Source organism: Corvus kubaryi, unplaced genomic scaffold, assembly GCF_017639235.1.
Source record: "Corvus kubaryi isolate FWS band 111438036 unplaced genomic scaffold, C.kubaryi_AGA036_p1.0 37308, whole genome shotgun sequence".
Lineage (NCBI taxonomy): Eukaryota > Metazoa > Chordata > Aves > Passeriformes > Corvidae > Corvus > Corvus kubaryi.
The window spans coordinates 5571768-5593960 of NW_024581096.1; the positions used below are offsets into that span (position 1 = coordinate 5571768).

General features: G+C 40.9%; 1 protein-coding gene and 1 long non-coding RNA gene across 4 annotated transcripts in view; one reads left to right on the forward strand and one right to left on the reverse strand.

The window, feature by feature from the left end:
- MAP3K1 (mitogen-activated protein kinase kinase kinase 1) overlaps positions 1-10487 on the reverse strand; it is a 58720-nt gene extending 48233 nt beyond the window's left edge. Inside the window, exon 1 of one of the 2 annotated variants that reach the window (XM_042028324.1) lies at positions 10405-10487. Coding sequence is in view for 1 of the 2 variants with exons in the window: in XM_042028325.1 (XP_041884259.1) it covers positions 9297-9775 (479 nt within the window). In the remaining variant the exon portion in view is untranslated. Of the gene's footprint in view, positions 1-9296; positions 9808-10404 lie in introns of those variants that run through there. The other variant, XM_042028325.1, reaches the window with a different exon arrangement.
- Positions 8911-15936, forward strand: LOC121664770. Of its 2 annotated transcripts, XR_006016118.1 has the most exons (5): positions 8913-9064; positions 10303-10721; positions 12298-12367; positions 13272-13347; positions 14646-15936. It is a non-coding gene; the product is annotated as an uncharacterized LOC121664770 (long non-coding RNA). The 2 variants fall into 2 exon arrangements; XR_006016117.1 differs by having other exon boundaries at positions 8911-9064; positions 12298-13347.
- Positions 15937-22193: the final 6257 nt, after the last annotated feature.

The window sequence follows — 22193 nt, forward strand, 5'->3', positions numbered from 1 at the left end:
CTTGCTCACAAAGAATACCAATAAAGCCCATAAGGCTCCACCACTGCATAAGGTTTTTGCTAGATGCTCACTCACAAGATTAAAACCTGAGTTTTTGTCTAAGTCCTAGCTATTTATGGCTATTTAGGCCTCAACTACTTATGCACGTGCAAACTCGTTAAATACAGTTGAAATACTAATGCATACAGCTACACTTACTTCCTGGGAAGCAATACTTTCAAAGAATTATTTGTCAAATAAGAAAAAGTAAAAGACCTATTTTGATGAAGATCCTATGGAACTCTGTCTACATGATAGAAACTGGCAGATTTCTTTCTAGTTCCCCTTGCTGGTTCCTCAACAGTCTACCCTGTAGGCTGAAAGGAAGCCAAAAATCTAGAAGTTCTGGCTGTGCTCTCCCCTGCAGTCTTGATTCCCAGGATCTACAAGTGGTTTGCCCTCGTACTGGACCTATATTCTCATTTGCAGTCAATTTTAAAATAAAGGAATGTAATTCATACATAGCTGATTTGAAAATGTCAAAGCAATTCTCCTTCTCCACTTGGTTTTGCTGGGCATCCTCACTAGCAGCAGCAGAACTGTAAAACGCTGCCACAAACATGCAACTCAGAGCAGGTCGGAACAAGCAGACAGTAGAGCATACTAATTTACTGCTGAGACACCAAGGGGAATTAAATACTTCAGCACATTTACCAGGACAAGATGGTTTACCATTGTACCTGAACATGCTGGAACTTAACCACATGCTTGAAAGACAAATCTGACAATACAGTAGCAGTGTTCCGCTTACCATATGTGCACTTAAGTTTTTAGAAAGAGCTAATCTATACTTCAAAATTTTCAATATAAGTAACAATTTCAAGATCAAGTATAATTGTACTTCAAATGAGTTTAGAAAGACGAAGAGTAAGCAGTTTCATTAGTTTACTATCATGAATTAAGGCTTGGTTAAAGACACTATTTTTCCAAGATATGCCAGAGTTTTCACAAATGTTTGTGATGTTATTAGTAAACTGTATCCCAAAGAGCAACAGCCAAAGAAAGTTACTGTCACTGTTTTATTTGGAACAGACAGTAAACATTTGAATGAGATGTCATCAAGACCTTTTTCATGGACATGTCATTGGGCAACGTTCAGATCAAACATTTCCAACTTTTTTTTTTTCTTCTTCAGAAAGGGAAGTCCATCTTCTACTGTAGAAAAGAAAAAGAATTCATAGGGGAGTCTAGGAGTCTGCAAACCCTGACTTCTCTCCTTTTGTGGAATAAAAAACCGTCTCAGACTGAGAAATTATTTTTGGCTAAAATAATGAGCATCCCAGGTACAGGGAACACTTCACATTTTTTTGTATTACTACTCTAGTGCTTTCTAAGCCTTTTCCTATGAGAGGTGAGTCAACTTGTACCCATCAGGCTTTGAAGTATCTCAACAAGGAAAAAGCTTTCTTTTTCAGAATTGAGTCCTTTGCTACCAGCAATATACCAGAAATGAGTGACAACAGTAACCGTTTTGAACAGGGGATCCTGGCGTGCAGCATAAGCCAAATGCAATGGTCAGGCATGAATCACCCAAGTCAAACGCTTCGCCATTCCATATCTTTCCTCACTCAGCTTGCTGAGTGTATCAGTGTATGTTGGTTTACAATACTGAACACATCCTTACATGAAAGCACCTTACAACTTTGAAAAGATGGAAGACATCTTAGTTTAATCAAAAAATATTTATTATTTTACTATGTGCCCCCTTACCACAAAAAAGGGGCATTCAGTATCAGTCTGCATGTTCACAGTGAACATCAGTCTTACTTCACAGTGAGAGAAACCAAGCAGATCAAACTTTTCTGTATTGGTTTGGCAAAGGCATTTCTAAAATGACAACCCTGAGGCCACCTGCATTGGTCTCTGCCAGAGCTCTGCATGGCTTAAGGTGTGTCATTTCATGCTTTCTTGTCCATAAGGCTGGGGGGACGTGGAGTGGGAGCTTCTTCTCCCTCTTCTTGTAATGCTGGCTTAAAGCAAATACAGAATTATCTGCATGTCCTTAAGATCTCTTTTCCATGTACCCCTGCTCTTCCTCCCAAGAGCCTCTGGGAAGGGTAAGAAACATGCAGTTGCAACTCAGAGCAAATTCTTCTCCAGGGAACAAGCTCTAGCTCTTGGTTAATTTTAGGAAGATGTTTGAGGAAGTGTGTAAACAAGGCTGTGTGGAGCAGAATGTACCAGGTCACCAATTCTAGCCCTAACCTTGGAGGTTCAAAGAGAAAGCAAGTTATCCCTGGTTACTATGACCCTGCCAGAAACCAGGAGCCACCCCTGCCAGACAGATAGTGAAGAGCTTGGCTGCATTTACTGGGCATTATAGAAATAGTTTCCACACCATGGAAAACCTAATAGAAACCCCAAAGCCCTGGCACTTTCTACAGGCCAGGGCATTCGATTTGCATGCAGAGATCAGGAGATCTACTGTAATAAGCTGTTCATTACAAATCAATGCAGAATTTACAGTTAAAAACCCCAACAACTTAACGTGTATTCTATCTTTACAGAAGAAGTCGTTTTCTGGACCTATATGCAGGCATTACTGAATTAACTTTTAAAAAATAAACTTATGCATATTAGTATAGTTTTAAGAAAAACTCCATCCAGCTCCACACAATTGAAAAAACAGCTCTCCACACTTCCATTTCAAGTATGAACTGTGAAAGAACTTTACACAACTACAGAAGCTACTCCCTATGTTTTATTTATATGAATAATCTAACAAAATTAATATGCAATACAGATCCTTAACATGGAAGATCCTTTCCAAGTTTTCAAGAATACATTAACACTGTCTCAGCAAGCTTCCATGCTAATCAAACTGCAATATTTTCTTACATTAAGCAAAGAAAACTATAGTCGTAGCCCAGACTTCTGTAGAGCCATTTAGTTTAGTGAAATAACAAACATTTTAGATTTTTTAAATGGAAAGATTTAAGACACTATTTATAGATCTAGCGGTAAAGTTAAAATGTGCAACCAGAGGAAAAAATTGAAAGGACTATTAGTATGAGACCTGGCCACTTCACAGTCTAAAACCATGAAAAGTAAAAAATAAAAAAAAAAAGTAGAATACTGAGAAACTGTCACTGACTACACAAGAATTTTCAAACTATATATTCAGTAACCAGAAATTAAAAGTACCATCATAATTCAAAGCAATTAGAATATTGTCTTAGCCATGGCAGCAAACAAATACTAACCTGCTAGAGCATATTAATATGACAAGCTCAGTAAACTGTATGTGAACTGCAAACTAGATGTCACTGCACATTTCACCACACCTTTGACAGATATTTACATTTTTGTATACGTCTCCAAATGCAGAACACTTAAATGTTATCTGAGGGCAAAATATTATCCACTGAGCTTAGAAGCCTCCCTTTTAAAGAATACTAAGAATTACTAAAATAATATTGTGCAGACATTTTATTTGCAGTAGAATGGGAGGTAACAAAAACAATTTGTATAAAAAACCCCAAAACTTTTCTCAATTTTTTTGTTATCACAAATTAGAGTTCGGGTTTTTTTCCCCTTCAGCATTTTAAATATTTACACCAAGATCTTTCAGCATCTGAAAGGAACAGTCCTGGATATAGGAACATGATGGTTATACAGGACAGCAAAAATCATCAGGATGTAAGAGGGTATTTCAGAGAAATAACTACTGAAATGAAACACATACATGCACACATTCGAGGGTGAACTACCAGCTCCCAAAAGTACCTGAGCATCACTGCTGACAGCTGAGTAAGAACTCATTTCAGTTTGCTCAAAAACAAAATGACTGGAGGCTGAAGAAGAGGATGGAAAAGAGCTCAGAAAACAAGATGTCAGATGTGGTCAGATGTCAGTGAGATCAAGCAGATGCAACTCACTTCCCAGCACTCTACTTCCACCTTCCACAGTGACCCTGGGTAAGTTACAAGGAGCTGCAGTACCAAGAGCAGGGTGAAACCTATCTGAAGTTGTCCAGCATAATAGTCATATTAGCAGTCATTTCACTACCAATTAGAATACTAGGACAAGAGAGATGAGAACAAACAGTATCATGGTATTTATTTCCATGAATTATTTGAATAGTTTACACTTTTGGAACACAAATGAAATATATGGAGACAGTGTGAAAGAAAGGTAGACTGACCTGAATTCCATTTTAATCTCAGAAACAGGAATACTCCATGACATTCTGAGTTTAAAGAAAAAAAACCTACTTTTTGCAAACACCTTCAAATCCTTAATCATCACATGCTGAACGCTATCAAAACAATAGGACATTTTTGAGCCAGAAAGAGAGGGAGTGATGCCTCTATCAGCTTTTATTAAGACAATTTGAAAACTATTTCATCAGTTCCAGACAGACGGTAAATAATTCCCAATTTCAAATTATTCTTAAGCAGCAAGTAGATAGAGCTGCTGCTTTTTCTGGACATTTTTAGCCAAGATCCAACAACACCGATCTTCTAAAAGCACAGCAACAAACAACCCCAACAAAATAAAGCAAACACAACCCCCAAAATCTAACTGAAAGAAAAAACCCAAAACCTACAAGACAAGAAACAGACCAAAAGAAAACCCCAAACAAACAACAACAAAAAACCACAAAGAAACCCAAAAACAAACAAACAAACAAAAAAACAAGAAGTGAACCAAAACACACCAAAACTCCCTCAAAACTCCAAAGATACAGTGAAAAAATAATCAAGACACTTCAACACCGACCAGAATTCTCCAGTTCTACAGTGTTGTGAGACTGGAAAGCGGAAGCAACCCTGCAGGCAATACACTCAGCTGCCGGGTAAAGATGAGAAGGGAGGGTAGTAACAGAAAGCAACTCTCCACTTAACCACGTTCTCCTAGTCACACAGAGACAAGTAATGAAGCCCTTTTAAAGGTTTTTTGTCCACTCTGGTTAAAGTGAAAGAATGAACCGTCATTTTAGAGCTTTAAGTGAGCGCACAGCAGATAAAAAGTAAATTAAGATGACCCTCAGGTCTCTGCAGAGAATACTCTGAGAACACCCAGATTAGCCTTAGAAACTCAGAACTCAAACCAGATCCATCCTCTTATCAGCACTTCTGCTGAAAACTAGCTTTACAAGTTTGTTTAAAGAATAGCTACATGGCAACGTATAATTTGTATTTTAAACAAGCTTAAGCCAAGTTTCACCAATACTGGAAGCTGGTGAAAGCCAACAGAAGCATTCTCACAGTCACTCCACCCCCAGATGCTTGTTTCTACTCCTGCCTCATGCTCCCCCGCAGCAGCATAAATCTCTGCACAGCTGCACCATTACTTTTAAAAGGTCTTGTGAAGTTCAAATCCATCATACAGAAGGAAAAACTGGTCTTCAAATCTTGTGCTCTACCTGTTCGACCTTTAGGTAAGGTACGACAGCAGATGTCTACACACAGGTATTGCACTGAGCAGTACTTAGACTCCACTGAGTGACAGCAGAGACTGAACCTTTAGTATCACTAAATCCAATGAGACAGAAAGCTCCAGATTAGTTAGTTACAATCTATTTACTTTGCACAGGAACAAAGAAACTGCCATACCAGATCAGACCATTTAAGCAGAACCCTACCATTTGCAATAACTAAGAGTGATAAAAATCAGACATGGTAGAGGGTGACCCTCTTCCAAAAGTACTCCCAAGCCACAGAGCACAGAAGAGGTAGAAAGGCAATCTCCTCTCACTGCAGCATCCGCTCAAACTGGAAGTAGAAAATTTGGTGGCTTATTTACACAGATGGTTAAAAACATCAAGCATTAGGGACTTGGATAAAATACAGAATTATATTTTACCTTAGCTGAGAATAGCCAAGATCAATAATAAGCTATATTTTTTTACCTTAGCTACCTTTTGACATGAACAGAGAAAGTTAGCATTTCAGTGACAAAAATCCTTGACCATGCTGTGCTGTCACTGTAGGTGCTCTCCCTCTGTTCCCACTCCAGCTCCCAGTGCTCTGCTAAAAGCATTCATGTCTTCCTTTGAAAGTCATCAAAGGTGCTACAAATTGATAAACAGAGCTGAAACTGATGAGCTTTTAGTAGTACACTTGTACATATAGACAAAACTTCTATTTTACAGTGTGACTTTGCTGTCTCTAGCATGTGTCAAACAACAACTGCAGAAAAATACAGTATAAACACCTACAAGGGTTGCCTTGCAGCTGAACTATCTAGCACATGCCTTTTCAAACACCTAATTTTCATGGAAGTCACACAGTATGTGGTTACTGCACACAGAAGAGATGAACTGCACCATTTATTTCTTTATAGAAACATGATTACAGCAATGTAAACTAATCCTGTACTTGGGGAAGTAATAAGGCATCTACACCAATTTCAGCCACTAACATCACTTAAAAGTCTGGATGCTTTAAAAGCATATCGTTAACCTCATGGAGAAGGAGGTGCACTTTGCCTCCATGGATTTCCATCAGGCTACACGAAATCACACTACAGTTATCACTGAACTCACAATTTGGATCTTGTTATAAACAAAACCAATATACTGACAGTAAACAATATACATGAGATAAGAGATCTGAAGTGCTTTATTATGCTGAAGCTGCAATTCCTAGTAAAACAGCTCCCTTCTTCTCTTACAGTGATATAAGATAGCCTTACACCCTTCACTGCTTTTAGTGAAAATATTCACTCTACTGCCTGACAAGCAGAATGCTTGAGAGCTTAAAGAAAAAAAAAGGTAATATTTACATCTGTAATTTAACATCAGTCAGTTTCCCTTCTCATCTTCATTTTGCGGTTCATGAAGGTCTTCCAGCATAAACAGAAACAGAGACTATTTAAAAGGAAGTAACTGTAATACCACAGAAACTGATAGGGGGACTTTGGAGCAAGCACAGTATCTTCTAACTAACAGTAGATCCTTACAAGAACGTATAACTACCTGTATCTACAAACAGAATATAAAACCTCCCCATAATGCATTATTGAAATTATGGCTTTCAGTTTGCCTGTTAATAAATATCTGGACAACAGCTGCCCAGACAAATTTAATGTGTATTACTGTTACTCACATACTAATCAGCCTCTCTCCAGCTAAAAAAAGTCAATATTAAAATGAGGGCAGATAGATGGTTTAAATTCTTTAAACAGCCTGATAAAGTAGTACTTGGTCTACTATCTGTTTACTGGTAACACAGCACACAGAATTACTGAGATACTCTACATGAGCAATTATAGGGTATTTCTGAAGGACAATCATTATTAAAGTTGTCATGTATTTCAACTGCACTTAAATTCAAAGTAGACTATCTCACTAAAATACTGAAGAGAAAAGCATTTGGCATTTAGTATTTTCTAAGGTTTGATAACATTCCTAGTCAAATATCAGAGAGCAACTACAAGTGTTTTAAATTGTATACACACTCAATACACTGACTTACCCAAATGCGGCTACTTAAAATTAAGCAGAACTGTCCATGTGGAAAGGAAAAAAATTCCACAGCTGCTCTGTCATTGCTGCTGTGGACCAACTACCAAGGATGGATGCAGCATTTCAGCACTGATGCAATATACATTGACCTTCCTGCATCTCTAATGTCAAGCCTAACTCCCACTTCCTATCACCATGAGAATCAACTGTTTTAAACATATTCTGATCCAGATTATTTATTTTCCTTGAAAGCCATGAAAGTGGATACAACTGCATTACAATATACAGTACATTATAATTTCATGACTTGATAAAAACAAAGATGGTGCTAAGAGTTTATTAAAAGACAAGACACTCACTGAAATTCGTACATCATTCCCTTTACCCTAAACATTTATGATTTCCTGCTAATCCTTCTCTAAGTACAGAGCCATTTATTATCTGCACAACCACACCATAACAAGTATTTTTATACTGCCCTAGGAACAGGCCAAAATCCATCTGAATTCCTGAGAATACATATAAACAGGACACTGGTCTAGAAAACAATTCTTATTATGGTACTCCCATGATAAGTCAACATTTAAAAAATATTCTTGAGGTTTGACTGACATAAGTCACAACTGGAAAGAACACACAAGTCCTAAGTCCAAACAGGAATTACACGTTTTATGAGGTTTAAATGATTAGCCAAACTGTAAGGCATCATTAAAATAGGTCCCTGGATGTTAACATCAACATTAAGTTCTTAAACTACAGAGTCCACATCAGATAAAGCCTTACAAAAGATCCAGAAGAAATTGTCATCTTCATATCAAAATTACACGGTCATACTGCAGTGCCTACACACATACACACACACACACCAGTAAGACCCAGCGAGTACATGTTAAAGCTGAAATGTGTTCTGAAGTACTTAAACTGCTTCACCACAGACACGAGTTCGCTTTCATCCTGAATACTAGCACACATGTTAAACTGGCGAAATACGGGTAGTTCACAAGAAAATGGACTTATCAATTAATACATATGGAAGGCAAATATGGGCTGCCTAACTAAGCCACGACAAAATTACTTTCTCCTAGAATAACAGAGAGGACATTTATGCTTCAAAGCCTTTCCTCCTCTTACTAAAACAAATCAGTTCAGCATTATCGCGAAGCTGCACATTAGAATCTGACTTCGGAGAAGTCGGGGGGGGGGGGGGGGCGGCGGGGGCGGCAGTAGGAGGAAAAAAAAAAAAAAAAGAAGGTAGACTACTCAGTTTTGCAGCAAAGTACTCGGGCAGCGCCTGGGGAGCACCCAAGGCAGGCGCTCAGCCGCCGCTCGAACCCCGGCGCAGCCCGGCCCCAGCCCCACGGGCAGCACCGCGCTCGCTCGCCCCGAGCCCCAATGGCTGCTGACACATCCGGCCCCGCCACCGCCCCGAGCTCACACTTCAAAGCCTTTCGGGACTCCGGCAGAAGTCAAACACAACGCACCCCCGCAGCCAGACAGGCCGTCCCCCGCCGCTCCGCGCCCGCAGATCGGCTCCCGCGCAGCCCCGCACTGCTGACAGCTGCAGCCGACGGGGCAGCCCGGCCCCGCCGTGCCCCTCCCTCAGCCCCGTACCAGGTACCCCGGGGGAAGGCGGGCGGCGGGCGAGCTCTGCCCGCCGCGCCCAGCACTGCGCTCCGCGGCAGCTCCCGCCGCCCCCGCGTCCGCTACCGGCCCGCGGCCAGGCGGAACGCGGCGCCGGAGCCCGCCCCGAGCCCCGTCCGCGGGAACAGCCCCGACGCCGCCGCTGTCATCCAGCGCCGGCCGGGACCGACCCTTGCCCACCCGTCTAGCCCCCGGCGCCCCTCACCTCACGGCGGGGGACGGCTCCATCCTCCGCTCGGCGGCGGGGTCCGTCCCCACCGTGCTTCCCGCCGGCAGCGACTCCAGGAGCTCGGCGCAGCGGCTGGGGGAGGCAGCCGGGCTGGCGGGGCTGGAGCGCGGCGGCCCGGGCAGGTAGTGGAGCAGCAGCGTCTCGGGGGGCTCCGGCGAGGAGGAGGAGGAAGAGGAGGAGGCGGCCGGGGCGGCGGCGAGGAAGAGGGGCGCCTCCGGCAGCCGGTCCAGCTCCACGCTCCGCACTTTACGCAGCTGCTTCCGTCTCCAGTCAGAGCGCTGTTCCCGGCAGTCGCCGCCGCCCGCCTCCCGCAGGAGCCCCCCGCCGCTCCCGGCGACGCTCCCCGCCACCGCGCCGCCCTTCACGCTCCCGCAGGCGGCGGCGGCGGCCGCCTCCACGCCGCCGCCCGAGGATAATCCCGATGACGAGGCGCGATCCCCCGCCGCCGCCGCCATTTTCTCTGTCGGGTCACATCGGACTCCCGAGCACCGGGGGCCGCCGGCGGACGGCGCGCTGCGCAAACAGCGCCGCCTGCGCAAACGGCGTAGGGCGGGGGCGGGCGGCGGGCGCGGATTGGCGGCGGCGGGCGCTGGGGGCGGGGCCGCGCCCGTAGGTGCCGCGAGGCCGCGCCCTGCCCGCCCCCGCGCAGGTGTCGGGCCGGGGAGGGAGCCGGGTTGGAGTCGCGGTCGCTGCCACCGCCACCGCGTCACAGAGCCGGAGCAGGGGCCGGACGGAGTTCGTCCGGGCGGCCGAGCCGACCCGAGCCCGGAACCGGTGGAGGCTCCGAGCGGGGAGCGCGGCCCCGCCTCTACGCGGCCCTCCCCACGTGCGGGAGAACGGCGGAGGCTCCGGCGGCCCCGGGGCGGGGTATAGCCGGCCGGGCGTGCGGGCTGGGCTCCCCCGTACGAGGTGGGGGGAAGGCTTTCCCGGAGCTCGGAGAGCTCCCAGCTCGCACCCCCGTAACCTGAGCCTCTTCCCCCAGCATTTCCCGGGAAGCCGGCGAGCGGCCGGGAGGAGCGGAGCGCCCGCGGTGCCTCGCTGCGCTGCAGCCGCGGAATCGCCTCTCCAATGTGCCCCAGCTCACCTGGTCGTCCCTGTCTGGAGTTAGTAGGAAATTAAATGCACATCCTCGCTCGTAGCCTTCTCGCGTCCTTCCCCCGGCTGCCCTCAGTTGGCCGGCGCCGCCGCCCCCGTCCTCAGGTACTTCTCCATGTCTGCAAACGACGGGGAAGCGTTAATGTCTCGTCGGAGCACACCCGTCTCCATGTGTGCGCAGGAATGCACATGTAGATGAGATTATACCCTGCCACGCACACCTACCGCTGCGGCTGTTTCCTGAGAGACTGGGAGAGAGAAGAAAGGCAGGAGACATCACATGACCAGAACCTCGGGGAGGTTCAAGTAAATTTTCTCCTGGTTTAGATTTTCACTCGACCGCATTGGGGTAGTTTTGCTTTTTGATCTGAGATGAGAAAAGGAAAACTGCATATTGCTATGCACACAAGGTTGTTTTCAGGGTGGTGTGATTTTTAGATACAGTAAAAGTCACACAGTTCAAAGTAGTTAAGCTGAATATTTCAGGCTTGTTTCTCTGAATTTGGTAGGTATCCAAGTGTAACATTAACTAAGCGTCTCAACAATGAGTATTAATATGGTCAATTTCCTGGGATCAGTGATCTGATCTGAAGCACTAGTTGAGTGAGAAGTACCTTCTAACAGAAGAAGATTCTTTCTTGCCTTGGATACGTGATCAGATGCTGACCTAAATGTAGGGTCTTTGCTGGAGGATGTCATGACCAGATTGGAAGAGGTCTTTCTGGACGAAAGCCTGAGGGCACCCTTTGTGCTCTATATACTTGCAGAATAATATCAGTAGATAAGGCCTCGAGGTCACACTGAGTGGATTACTTGGGTGATCTGTCAAGATGCCCCCCTACAGCCACCCTTGTGCAGGTTTTTTAGTGAAAGATGCTGTGAGAAAGTCAGTTGCATTTATTGTCATCTTTCAACTAAGGTTTCTTTGGGATAAGCAGATCATGTAAATATTCTCTTGTAATGTACAACTGAGAGATGTAAATCAGTTCTGAGTTTCATAAAGGTAGCGTTTGACACTCAAAGACTGCTATAAATTACAGACTGTTTCTGGAAGATTCCTAAACCAAGACACACTGACAAAGTGGGAATGTTATTCATGGAAAAAAAAGATAACAAAGTATCCACTTTGTAGAAGCAGCATGAAATTAGTTGCATGCAAATCAGTGCCCTTGTGTCTTTTCAAATATTCCTCTCTGCCATACAATGACATTAATAGACCGAGGAAAGAGAACAAGAAAACCACACAAAACCTCATGCTTTTAAAGACATCTAAACAGAATAAGAAAACAGCTTTAGGTGTTTTATAAATGCTCATCATGTGGAATAGGAATACCCCTTTGAATAGCAATTGGTTGGAATAGAATACAGAGAAGAAAAAGCAAATCTTCAATAAAAGTAAATCTAGGAGGTAAGGGTGCATACAATATGTATGACAGTTCTAGGGAAAAACTTTCCCAAGTGCCAAGACTCCAACAAGGGAGAAGGAAACAGGAAGTTCAAGGCAAAATGTAGGAGTAACAGTGGGGTACTGAGGAATGTGCATGTGCACAGAGGAGAAATGTTTTCTGGAAAGCAACAGGGCAAAACATAAAATACAGGCACCGGTGTAAGAAATACGTAAAAGCAGACCAGTGCTATCACCACCCCTGTTAAGGCATTACTTTGCCTTTTGAGTAAGGCCAGCACTGTCAAGGTTTTGAGTTACTTTTGGATAAGATGCAAAGTGGAAAACCCTTATGATTCTGTAATTAAAAAATGCATGGTGGGCCTGATAAGGGTTGTTTATCTCCTTATTACTGGCTGAATTTCAATTCTAATAAATTGTATTCTGCCTATAATCCTTATATTCACCTTATTTTTTCAAATGTGTGTTTCTCCACAGTGCCTTGACCAGAGAAGGAAGCACAGTGACTAACAAGACCCACCTTCCAGTCCTCACTCCAGAACATTAGGTTGTACGTTGCTGGCATGCAACATAGATTTGTGCACAATACAGAGGCGCTACCACTTTGAAATCAGAAACTGAACATGCTGATTGACATCTGTGTTTTCTTCTCATTTGCTCTTAGAAATTTTTTTGCACTTAAACAAATGTGTTGACCTGATTGAAAAACAAAGTACAAACTTACCAAGAGCTCAGAAAGATACTCAGTTACCTCTTGCATAGATTATTTCTCAGTCTGTCTAAAACACAGCTCTAGAAGGTAACATGAGACTTCTAGCAGTTTTCAGTCACAAGTAGCGGCACCCAGGGTTTGTTATGAAACAGAGGCCTTTGGCCTCAAATTAGCATCATGCAATATTTGGAACATCTACTGTTGTACACAAAGAAACTTCTGTTTGGGAACACACTAAGATTTTGCAAGCCAAGGAGTTTCCTTGTTGCACAAAACTTGTAACAGTGTAATGAATAATCAACAATTTTCAACATGCTAGAGAGAGGAATCTGCCATGCCCCTGAATACATAACCTAGGCATCATCATGCACAAACAGAATAAATATGAGAGATAACACAGTCCACAGTTTCTGGTCTTGACTAAACATGCAAAAAATGCTTTAATACTGTATACAAACTGGATTCTCTCTGTCTTCTTAGTCTGTGTAGAAAGTCTTATCCTCACCTTGATCTTCTATTCATTCGTTCCATTGTGAGAAAGGGAAAACAAACCTGCTCCTAAGCCAAAATCCTTTCCTGTTTACTCCTCCATGTAATGGAGAAGTCAAACAACTAAATGAGGACCAGTCTGAGGACCTTTTCATGCTTGTTTCCTAGGTCCTACTGAAAATCTGCTGGCATTTCTGTTTTCTGTAGAAATGCTTTGCCGTCTTGCTGATGCACTATTCTTACTTTATAGCATAACAGGTGTACCTTTCAGAAGAAATTTCCTTCCGAAAAGCAGGATCCCCTATCACTTGTCAGGGGAGAGAAAGGTAAAACTGGAATCTGTTACAGGGAATTCTAGCAGTTTTGCTGACACACTAGGAATGTCTCATCTACTGTTATTTATGTATTTCTTTTCTTAATGTTTTACTTTTGCTTTTCTTCATTATTTCAATTGAAAACATGTTAAAAGATTATTTTTTTCCCTCACATTTCAGTCCACATGGAACTGAACTTCTGTTAAAAATGTTTTTTGGATCTACAAAAGTGAAGGTGATGTCTTGACCTAGGTGTCAGACGCATAATAAAAGAGCTGTACTTAAACCTGCTTGTTCTGCCAAAGCATGTAACAACAGTTCCCTGATTCTTTTTAAGGACTAATGATACTGATGCTACTTACAACACTCCTGCACTGTCTAGTCACATTCCTTACACTTAACTTTTTTTTTTGCTCTAGCATTTACTCATGAACTAGTGAACCTTTTAGTCTATCCACCATATGATCCAAAGCAAAAAGGTGATCTGTTTCCAAAGAGTTTGCAATTTAAGTATGAAAGACAGGCAACAGAGCAATTAGCAAGCTAGAGTGCAGTTCTTGTACTGTATAAGAAGATCTGGTGCCTTGATTTTTTTATCACTAGTTTGTACATCTAGCATTAACTACTGAAATCAGTTCAATTTTTGTCCTCAGTCTTTAGAATATTGATACCTTGATATCTAACTTGAATATTCCTCTTGACTGTATTACAGAGGATTTTTCTGGCTTTGAATAAGTCACGATCCTTTCATGGTTCAATTTTTCCCAACTGTAACTGTGTAACAAATTTATTTACCTACCTAAGGCATGACCCAAGGCTGAGGGATATGATATTATTGAGTTTCCAGGTGCACCCTTGCTCAAAAGAAATATATTAATGAAGTGAGCAGAACCTGTTAAACCTTTTCTCATACATCACTTACGAAGATCTACCAAAATTACTGCAGCCAACAGCTCTTTTATTTTGTATTCTTCCAGACTAATAAATTGAAAACATAGTTCTCACCTGGATCAGCAGTTGCATCTATTGTAAGCACCACTATTTGTTCTCTCTCTGGGGGAAAACAACTCTACCACTTAAGACTCAGAAAAACAATGATAGCTCAGTTTTCCTTTCCCCTGCTGCTACCACTGTCTGTTACATCTCTTTCAGCCTAGGTGTTTGTTATTCCTTCTGTTCTATGAGTCAAAGACACAAACAGAAGCTCATATTTTAATAAATTGTGGGTGCTTTTTTCCACTGGAAGCTACAGATTTCCAAATTACAGAGAAACAGATGAAAGAATTTCACTTTTATTTTTGTCTTAACAGGATAGAAGAAGGACCAATTCCTCACTCCCACTGAAGAGGACCCTGCAGTTATTCTTTTCCTCTGCCTGCTGCTCACCACCCTTGCTCTCCCGGCAGCAGAATCACACAGTGCCAGCTGCAGTTCCTGGAGGACAGTAACCTGAAAACAGCATAAACATTCAACCACCAGCAAACATTAAAACCATTGTTGGTATGTCTCAGCATGGCTGTGGGCTGTAAAACAACAGTCTTGTGTGATTGATGTATCCAGCACATACCACACAATCCTTTTGAGCATCCTGTAAAAAAAGAGCAGACAAGAGTGACACAATTTTATAGAGACCTCTGGATAAGTGCCTCCCTGAATAATTGCCAGACGGACAAGGAACTGTCAGAAACACCCTCCACAGAGTACCCTCCTTGCTTTCTCCAGAGGCAGTGCATATCTGAATAATCATTTCTGGGTGCAGTAACAGCATCCAGCCTGACACATTCTCTCCCTCCTTTTAATTTCTCTTCATCCCACCCTGGCCCTCTAGTCATAATGTCTGTATGCTTCCATTCATGATGGCTAGCAGTAATGGCAGTGCTGCTCCTCTTCCTAAATCCAGCAGGTAGACCTGCCAAGGACCTCACTGTTGTCAGAGGGAATAAAACTCAGCAGCAACATCCGTGCCTAGTTTATCATGTGACCCCTTTATGCCAAGTCTGTCAATTTTCTGGCACCATGGCTGAAGTGAATCAAGCAGCTATTAGCTGTAACAATGGCAAGGAATCTGCAGATTTTAAAAATAGTTCTGGGATCCTTGATGTCCAAAGAGTCAGATCTTTATCATCTCCACCTCTTTAGAAAAGGCTACATGGTTTTTTCTTAGGCTCTTAAATCTCTGTTATTCCCTCCAGTAATATAGTTGGCACAACACTACTTTATTGCTTGTGTGCCAGTCACAGTCCCTGAGAATGGTGTTTTCAAAGCCATTTAATCATAGTGTTCAAAGCTATCATTTAAACTAAACATCTTAAAAAACAGATGATCTGGACATCAGTAGTAGGAATTTGCCTATCTAGTGGCAAAATATTTTGAACACCATGTTGCTTCAACGTCCAGACGTAAGTACGAGTCTAGGAGTTATAAAAAAGATTCCCATGTGGTTTTTAGAAAAAGAAAATTGCACTGGAGAGTTCTGAGGAAAGTAACATTTCACTTCTAGTATTTGATTGGTGTTAAAATCAATTGTCTTATCTTTATCATTCATGAAAAGCTGGCTCCAAAAGAAATACAAAGAAATAAAATATATTTTTGAAAAACGAATTTCTGACCTTTGTTGAGTTCTACTTTACTGATAAGATATTTAAAAAATATTCTATCTGTTCCACAGTACAAACCTACCTGTTGGATTTGATTGGTGTCCTTGAGGTTTATCTTTCATAGAGCTTTAGCTGTTCTACATCATAACTTCCTTTTCCTCACCCAATTAATCGTATCAGTAAATCATTAATAGAAAAATCCTCTATTTTCTGCACGCTTACCATCCTTTTATTAGGTACTGGAATCACAGAAAACTGCTGTTGTACTAGTTTGTGGTCTTTGACATTTGCAAAGTTAATTTGCATGTAATATAAATACATGCAAATACTATAAATATATGTGTCATATATATATATATGTTGCTTCTTTAACAGATTTGGTTTCAATTTTGTAGTTTTGCAATTTTCATTTTGATCATTTCATCTCACTTATGTAACCTAAAAGTATTATCAGGGTACAAAGCTGAGCTGACTTCAAATGTTCTACATGTTTGCACTATGAAAGGCTTTGAGAAGCAAAGAATGACCTTGACAGAATATGTTGTGTGGATTTGGGAGAGGACATCAGAGTAATGGTTGCCAAGGTAGGATACACAATTTATTTTGACTGATTGCCTATCTTCCTTGTTCTTTGTGGTTTAAGCCAAAACTTTTCAGATTTTGAACAAAGGTTTGCAAGTCTCCAGAGCATAACTGACCACTTACAGTTGAAGGTATTATCCATACAAAACACTTCCAGTTAGCTGTGTAACTGCTTTTCAAGGACAGTGCCTTAATCAGGTTTTCTGAGCATGACACTAACAGTGCGAGTCAGATCAGTTAAAAAGCAAATGTCAAAATTTTCTCTTGAACTTCATTAACAACAGAACAGTACTGAGCTGCTGCTCGTAGTTTCATTCCTCTAGACACAAGATTTGGAGGTGATTTTATTTACAAATATTCACCCCAGTTTCATTATACTGACTTCTTTAGGTGGTTTCTAATATCTTAATTACAAGCCGCATGAACTGTCTGCTTTATGTTGAAGAGAACAGTCTCCCTTTTAATTTCTATCCAAGATAAGAATGTGTATTAACACATTTACTTACTAGTCATGGAAGTCTTGAGATTATAACTATTTGTTTGCTCTTTGTTTAACCAGAACAAAGGATCCTTCACAGGGTGGTACATACCTTTAAGTCTACAGTAAGAACTACTGCAGCCACTTTCTAATAACTTCTTTCACATCTAGTGAAATATATTCATGTATATATGGAGTATAGAGAGATACCAAATGCAAAAATAAAACATAGGCTGATGTTATTAAATAAAGAAAATAATACTCTCTCTTGCCTTTAAGTTCCTAACCCCAGAACTTTCTGAGTTTTTCTCAAATTTCTTTGTATATTCTAACTCCCCATGTTCACTATGAATTGTGACAATATATATTCCTTCTTTTTCAGAGAGAACTCAGAGGTATTAGGACTTAGTTCAGTAGAAGCACTTGCACATTATTTCAGCAACATTTTATTTTAAATATGAGAAAAGCCTAGCTTTCCATGTCAGTTAATCTACAGGTTTAAATTCATTAAACCTTAAGAAAAGGTACTCTTCATACATTAAAGCACCCTTCTAGTTCAGGTCAGTTCTTTATTTTCTTATCCTGCCAATTGAATTTTAATAGAGTAGATTGCCATTTGCATCTTTAAGCAGTACATAGAAACCTTTTTTCCCCTGGAGTAGGTTCCTGTCTTTTCCACATTTCCAAAAATCCCCCTAGATTGTTAAAACTCAGATTTGATTTGTGGAAATCTTCAGTCTCAACACAATGGTCTGATAAGATATTTACTTCTGTGAAACATTATGCCTGTCCACCAGAAGCTTCTCTTTCAGATTTTGAAGGATTTGGAGTAGTATACACACTACTCCCTGAGTGTCTAGGTATCAAAGAACAACACAGCTCATCTTTTTACCATATTAAGTAATCCAGTGTTTGAAGGAAGCTGAAGAGCCTCTGAAAAGTATCACTGGAGAAAGTTATGAAAGAAGAATATGGCCAATTGGAAAAGCCTGCAGAAAGTTGAAAAATATCCTATTTTTTACACGCAGAATTTCCCCCAATGTGAATGGTGTAAAGCAACTTATTTATATCTCAAATAAAACAGGACTATTTCTCTAACTCATCTGAACACATATGTTAATCAGTCAATAAATACAAAATTCTTTGTATGTAATCTTTTTTTTCTTAATATTGTCTTTGATTATTTGTCATTCTAAAACCATCACTAATGACAGCATATTAAAGAGGTATGTATCATAAATTCCTGACTCCTCCGTTCTTCCATCTTTTTTGAAAGTATTGAAAGTAGAGAATTTAAATTCCAGTGCATTTTGGTGATGTTAAAGCCAAAGTCATAAAATATATAAAAGTCATATATAGAGAAAATGTTTCTATTTCCCCTGCTCTCAACACAGCATGAGATAAAATGTAACTTTTTGGAATAATAATGATTCATATCTGAGACTAGCTTTATAAACCTGTCAAACAATTTGTTTAGAACCGCAACCATGGAGTATTTGCTGCAGATGCATGTTACAGAACCATGTGAGGGTGTTTGTTTTGGTACATGGAAAGGCATTCCAACCATCTTATTTTAGTAATTGTACCACACCAAAGACAACAAAGATGTCCTGAGATTGAAGTGTATGATGCTTTCAAAGCATGTTCATTGTGAATATTCAGAAGGTCAGAGGTCTGAATTCCTCTGATGTCTTGCATTCTAGTCTTGTTGCAGAAGATGGGAAAGCATGAATGAAAATGTTGCTAGTAAGCCTAAGCTTATCATACGATCTTCTGAGTATTTTGGCATTCATTGGTCTAGAAGAGGATATACAGAGGCTCTAGAATTAGAGAGGCAAAATCTATCCACTTCTCCTTTGCAATCTCAGCTAAGCTTTTGCAGAGCACCAGTCATGGTCCAGATGGATTAATTCCAGGGATGGGGGAAGGATGCTGCTGCCATTCCTGCTCACTGCATCCCTGGTCCCTAGGCCCAATGAAGGCAACATCTGTGTAGAGTCCTCTCTTTCCTGAGGCCCAAAGTTAATGGTTCTGGATGTTGTCTCTATGAGAAGTTCAGTTTCAGAAGAACCTCTTAAAAAATGAAAAGTACTTCTGATAAATCAAAATTCTGTGTGTCATTGTCTCTGAAATGTGTGTGGTATATTGTATTAGTAGTGATATGAAGTTTTCCTTAAACAAAGCATTAATTGTGAGGTGAAATGTTTAGGTTGCTCTACGCTTTTAAATATAATTCTCCGAATATCCATGATTTATTTGTATAACAACTCCTAAGGCACAGACAAGTGAAACAACTTACTATCATTCAGAAAAATCATGGCCTAATGTAGAAATTAAATAAAAGGAGGCCATCTGCTCTGGACACTAGGCATAGGCCTATCTCCTCGTGAAATGGTAAAAGGGCTTCCATGTCATATCTTAGCCTTTCTCTTTGCCCAAGCAAGTAATTTTTTGAAAAGAGAGATCTCATGTTCAGTGTTTCTTAGTCTAAATGTCATTGACTGCAGTTAAGATACTTTGCTGCAAACACATGTACATACCCCACAAATTAATAGAAAGTAATCTAGGATTGAATAAATTCATCTAGGTCATTGCATTCCATGGTACTTATTCTGCTTTCTATCTAGATACAGCAAAAAACCCCACATGAATATTTTTAAGCTCTAATAGTTTTTTGGCAATATGAGTCAGACATAGGGAGTTGTGGTGGCATTATAGTGAATAACACAGCTCCTCTGCACTTAAAGAACTAACACAAAAGCTACAACTCCTATCACAAGACACCTTGGGCAATGAGCACTGCTCAATTTTAACTAGTTTTAGATACCAGAAACTATGACAAGGGGGTAGGAAGTCTGCAGAATGAAGAGGCTGCACTGGTCACACCCTCCTCTTTGCCTGCACTGGGCTCAGCAAAAAGCAAACTGAGCTGGCCAAGAATAAGTTGATTCAGCATGCTTTGCTGAAAAGGCTCTTAAGCTGTTCCAGGCAAAGCTGTGAGGAAGGATGACAGCGACAACACCATCAGTCTAAGTCTCCCCCCTCCACCCACTGCCAGGTTTTGAACTGCTGCCAAAATGAATCATCTTTACTTAAAAATACACTAGGAAGTTCAAGTCTGGCACAGGTTGTTCCTTAGTTCCTTCTAATTGTCTTCCATGCCTGCACAATCTACTAAAAGTTTCAAATAGGGTTTATATTGCAGCACATAATAATGCGTGGTTTAACTTCAGGTAAAAAGGCTGGTCCTTTTTTGCTGTTATTTGCTACTCTCATTTGTACAGCATAATCTGAAGCTAAAACAAGAAGAGATGAAAGCTAATAAGAACTGATTGAGACTGAAGTGCTTGCTTCAGATAATTTTGCTCTACACTGCTTGACCTACAAATACATTCCCTTTCTCCTGTACTTATTGCTTCAGGCTTTTTCTTTGGTCTTGTTTGTACCACAGAAGCTGCAATGATTTAACTGAATCAGTTTCTTAAGGAACATATTTAAATCAGAATAGTCTGCTTGTATGAAGATTTGAAGCCCCATTGAGTAATTTCCAGAGATAAGATCTTTTATTTAGTATTATCAAATCTTTCAATTAGTTTTTTTCATCAGTAGATCCCAAAGCACTTTATAAAGTAGGTTACTGCCATTTGCTCTGTTTTGCAGATGAAGAAAAGATGACATTGTTTGCTTACTGTGTGCAAGTAGAAAGCTGGGAATAAAAACCTGTGTCTGGCCAGTTCAGTGTTTCAGCCACAAAACTACGTGGGGTTTCCAAGTTTTCTTGACATGAATGTGCTTTGAGGATCTAATTTCTGCTAACCTTGTAATGATATACTAGTGGTTTCATAGTAATCACATTGGACTTAAAAAATACCTCCAACAAAATAATAGGTTTTATTGGGCATGCTGTAAAGTGATGGGGTTTTGTTTTCAAAGTAGTCTATCAGCTCATCTTTTAGGGTTTGCCATGTAAAACATACTGGAAGCACCTGTAAAATATCTAGGGCCTCTCTCCTTCCATCAAAGTCAGGCCATGGAAGTTCATTCCAAAGTTATATTCAGATACAAGTAAACCATCTAAGAGTCAAAATATAGTGCTATAGCAGGATATAAATCAGCTGAAGTGTGAACATACAACTGCTTTAACAAGGAGCAAGAAGGAATAAACACGTCTTTATTGAAACACCACCTAGTTTTCCATCTAGCCTTCAGAATGCGGAGATAAGCAGAGCCTATATTCTCAATAAGGCTGTCCTAACACTGGCTAAGAGGTACTGGTCTGCTGGTGGATATTTTTCCATTAAATGTTCTTCCTCTATCACTGGACCTGAGGGATGTAGTCATGCCTCCATCTTTGGAGATTTCCAAGGCTGAGTTAAATAGCCCCAAAACTGACCTGATTTAGTGCAGGCAAAAGGCTTGGCTTGAGCAGGTGGTTGAACTGCATATTCTCAGGAGAGCCCTTCCAAACAACACTTCAATAGTCCTGATGTGAATGCAATGGATCTTTCATTCAAATTGGCCTGTAGTACCTGAAAAAAACCCCAACCCACCATCCTGAGAATAGACAAGGTCTTGCAGAATTACTGGGTTGGGAAAGTTCTTCATCTCAAAAAAATGGAAACACTCGATTTTCTATGGTACACTGTCTGTTACGGTAGAAGAGCGATTAATTGGGTTTTTATATTAGCCAGGTCTTGTGTGCAGAAGCATTTTATTAATTGGTCACCGTCATTAACCCAGTTTTACAGATGAATAAGAAACTGAGTTCCTGTTACAAATGATACTTAGCCTTTTTTTAGTCTTCTTTCACTTTGCAATAAAAGAGAAAATTGCAGATCAGCATGGATATTGTAATCCGTAACCGTTTTCTTTTCTAACCTTTTTGGGCAGTACTTCTAAAGGCTCCTAACTTGGGAGAAGGATGTGATCATGGGAAAGGTACCACAATTTCATTTTATAATCAATGCCTAATTAAAACTAAGAAGACAGTTACCTCTTTTGTTCAGGGAAAAAGAAAAGCAAGAGAAGTACAAACATCCCTGTTCTATGCTATGTAGGGAATAGCTAATCTGAAGCCACCATTTTCATATATTAGTATTACTCCTAATTAGAACGAGATAGAAGAAGCTAAGGGAACCCTTTGCTGCCTAAAAATGTAACCACATCTCAAACAGTGTTTGGCATATAGTTATTGAGATAAA